The sequence below is a fragment of the Olea europaea genome, unplaced genomic scaffold, assembly GCF_002742605.1.
Source record: "Olea europaea var. sylvestris unplaced genomic scaffold, O_europaea_v1 scaffold505, whole genome shotgun sequence".
NCBI classification, from domain to species: domain Eukaryota; kingdom Viridiplantae; phylum Streptophyta; class Magnoliopsida; order Lamiales; family Oleaceae; genus Olea; species Olea europaea.
Window position 1 is genome coordinate 46,906 of NW_019263365.1, and position 3,957 is coordinate 50,862.

General features: G+C 33.7%; 1 protein-coding gene across 2 annotated transcripts in view; it reads left to right on the top strand.

Annotated features, from left to right (window-relative positions):
- Nucleotides 1-3,186: 3,186 nt before the first annotated feature.
- Nucleotides 3,187-3,957, top strand: part of LOC111388548 (DAR GTPase 3, chloroplastic) — a 20,099-nt gene continuing 19,328 nt past the window's right edge. For both annotated transcript variants that reach the window (XR_002701596.1, XM_023013292.1), the window contains exon 1: nt 3,187-3,413. Coding sequence is in view for 1 of the 2 variants with exons in the window: in XM_023013292.1 (XP_022869060.1) it covers nt 3,264-3,413 (150 nt within the window). In the remaining variant the exon portion in view is untranslated. The remainder of the gene's footprint in view (nt 3,414-3,957) is intronic.

Consider the following 3,957-nt stretch of genomic DNA (forward strand, 5'->3'; position numbering starts at 1 on the left):
TGTCATTTACCATTTACCACACACTATCATGAATAAACACAAATCTCGTAGCTGCCTCCATGCGACACCACTCCCATCAACACCAACACAGTGCCTCCACCACCACCACGTCGCACCTCTCTATACACATAGATCTGGATTTGACCTACAGATTGATGTTGTGCAATGTGTACAGATTCAAGCAACTCCATCTTGCCGCAACTTCATTTGACCGCTCCGATGCCAAGCCTCAACGTTGGAGGTGTCATAGCTGACCAACCCTAAACGAGCAGCGAAACCACAAATCCACAATTTACCATACCGTCGTGTCAGGTCCTCACAGTCGCACTGCCGGGTCTATCCACCAAAGAGAGAGAGAGAGAGAGAGAGAGAGAGAGAGTGTGTGTGAATTGAAATGGTTAAGGTTGGAATTGGGGGAGATATTTAATTATCATATTCATCCCGGATTTGTGAATAACAAAACTTCATATCAGATTTTTGCACTGTATAGTTAAAACACCGGGAACAGTGTAATTTCCTCCTTTTATAAATCCATAAGCCCTTCGCTTTAACTTTAAAATCTATTTGTTCCCAATAACTTTTTGATCAAACGGAAGATCAACCAAGTCTTCTTCAATTGCAATCTTTCATTTTCTTTTGTGAAGTCTGATAGAGCTTCATGAACAAATTTAGACTCTTCATAATCTAATGGAGATGCTGGAAAATTTGTCGTTCAATCCCTTAATGATATTTAGGTATACTTTTTCTAATACTCTTGTGGAGTGGAAGTTTCGATGTGACTCTATCACTTGGAGATAAGTTATCCCTACTTGGATCAACATGTGAAAGCGTGTCCTATTGCACCTTATAACTGCTTCAAGAGCCCAACTCAAGTGTCTAAAATTATTCATGAAGAAAAACGATCTATTAAATATCGGTGCTTAAGTTATGTTAACGAAAACCGATCACATGATACATAAATGAATTGATGATTAATAAATTTAATTTAAATATTAGAACTCAGCATAAATTAATGTCATGTCACCGATTCTTAACCTAAGCTAAACACCGATGATCATTTCTATATGTATGAATAACCTTATATAGCTATTAAAATGTAGCATCTATTATTTAAGGTTATTATAAAAAGAAGGAAATTTATTTTATTAACTTTTGGAATATATTTTATATTAAAATATTTGAATAAATTACTTTTTAAAATAACTTCTTAATTTTTTTTAAAATTTAATCAATAATTAGTTAATTATTTGAAACCATACTCTTTTATTTTTTGGTAAGCCTCATTTAGCAAATTTAAAAATAATTCATAAAGGGTAATAACAAGAGAAATAGTAATAATTTTATATAAATGTTTGGGTAATTATATTATTCTACAAATTTTATTAGGTGCACCACAAGTTTTTTCTTGTTTACTTAAGTAGCCTTAAGTAAAATTACATAATTAGAGTTTTAATATACTTTTTAACAAAATAAATTATTGTTCCACCATGAACAAAATCCTAATTTTTTCTTTCTTCTCCATTATACGATAATTAAATGAATTCATCAACTTGTTTAATATTTTTTTATTAGTTTTATTATTCGATATTGTTGGAAAATTTTATTGGGCTGACCATTAGTTCATGATATGTTAAAGTGTTAAGATAAAATAATATAATTAGTATTTCGGTTCTTCTGATGAATGGGTTTCAATGAGAATTTTATGGATAGATCAAACGATTTCATTTCATGTGTAGCGATGGAACTGAAAACAAATGATCGGCCAAACCAAACTAGTTCTTTTTTTGCTTCAAAACTCTGTAATTCATAACCTCTGGTGTTTGGGGTTGATTGTGAGGGAAAGAAAACTATCAATTCCGGTATTATATGTTAATGTGTTAGTAGATGTGCTTTCTGATTTCCATACAACATAATGCCTTGATTTATAAAAAAGAAATCAGTTGCCACAATGAGAATTGATTTTTTTATCATCAGGAGAAAAGTGGGGTCCACATATGAGAGAAGAAGTCAAATATGACGGCTGAAATAGTGAAATAACGGTCAAAAAATCAATTTTTTGGGAGGAAAAATCGCTTCCAAACAGGCCCTAAGTATTGAAGAAAAAGAGAAACACAACAAAACTCGAATTAATTGTTAATTAAAGCTATGTAAAAAAAAAGATTAATTAATTAATTACAACTGTTTCTCTAGGATGGCAATTTACCCTGCCCCAACTCAAACGGGTTGGCGGGGTAGGGTGGGATAAGGCGTGGTGAGTATACCCCACCCAAAACCCGTCCCATGGAGAGCAAAAAAAAATTAAAAATAATTTTATTTCTAGACAATTCACCTCTTAAAAACTCATTTTGAATTTGTATTTTATTATCTAATAATAACATAATTCGAAACTTTCAAAATGTAAAAAAATAAATGAATAAAATTAAACGGGATAACAAACAGGGCCAAAAGTTGCCCCGTCCCCACCCCATCTAAGGCGGGGTGGGATTTTGGCCAAATGGGACGGTGGGTAACCCCCCGTTGCCATCACTATGTTTCTCCAGTCCAACAATCTGTGGAAATTCAAAATTGTATCGTCCGATGCAGTGTTGTGAGTATATTTGTCATGGCAGCTATCCTCTAGAGCAAAGTTCACTCGAATTCTTCAAAAAATGTTAACAAGGTATTAACGCGAATTTTTTCCATGTCAAGGAATTGTTGGAATATTGATGAATATAAAACGAATAATACTATTTGCAGCCATTCATTACCATAATTGCCATACGTGACACGTATGTGGTGGTTAGTGATTTAATATATCTGGCAAGAAAAAATTATCACATTAATACATCAAATCAGAAATCGTCATGTTGAATGCCACGTAGAGCAACTACTATAGTGAGCGATTATGAATAACATTACTTATATAAAATTCTTTGACTTGTCAAAAGCGAAAGGTACAAAGAGAAGTATATTAGGAAGATGAATACACCTGTATTTTTTTTTTTTAGTTTTTATTGAATTAAGAGTATAATTGTAAATTTGTTGTGGTATATTTATTAAAAATATATTTTAATTGTAGTATGATTGTAATGTGGTGCAATAATTAAATTTGGTGGTGATAATATAATTCCGTTAAATATTTTTTTAATGAGCAGAATATATAGCTAAAATTAAAACTTTTGACTTTAATAATTTATGTCCAGAGGATTAAGCTTTAGCTAGACACGCTTTGAAGATAACATATCCTTTCAGTTTCTGAGTCTGGCGAACTGAGAGTTCCGCCGATGACAACTCAGCTTTCCAGTCTCTGTCTCGACCGCCTTTCAGGCACACTTTCTGGAGAATCTCTCTACCGTCGCAGCAGAAGTAGCCACCGTCCACCCTCGGCCTCTCCAACCGTTGCGCGTCATTCTACTTCTTCATCCTCCATCCAGGCAAGAAACTAGACTTTTCTACTAAATGTCTTTATGTTTGTACATAAATTTATTGGTCAGTGATTACAAGTAATGCAACTCTGCATATTTAAACTTCAGTACGATTTTCCATTGAACAGCTACTTCTCAATTTGGCCAAGGAAAGGGTTTGATGAATCTGGCACTACTTTTATTTAAATTTGAATTTGGAGCAAGGGATTTCTTGCAGAATCGCTGCCTCGATTGTTTTCTGAAAATGCTGGTTTCTGCAATAAAATAATGGGAAAACGACTTAATATTTTGGAATTTTTATACCAAGTAACTGTATCAATTTTACTTATGTATGCTATACCAGATTAATTAAATATTAGGCTTATATGTTTCTGTATTCCTTGATGCTTTAGATCATTGGCATGGCATCTCTCCACTCTTTTTCTTCCTTTTCCTTTTCAATCCCCACCCCCCCTCTCCCCGGGGGAATCTGAACGAGCTTTATCGAATTCATTTTTTTTTTATCATTATGAAATATGTGTGATAAACATTCCCCCCCCCCCCCCCCCCCCCC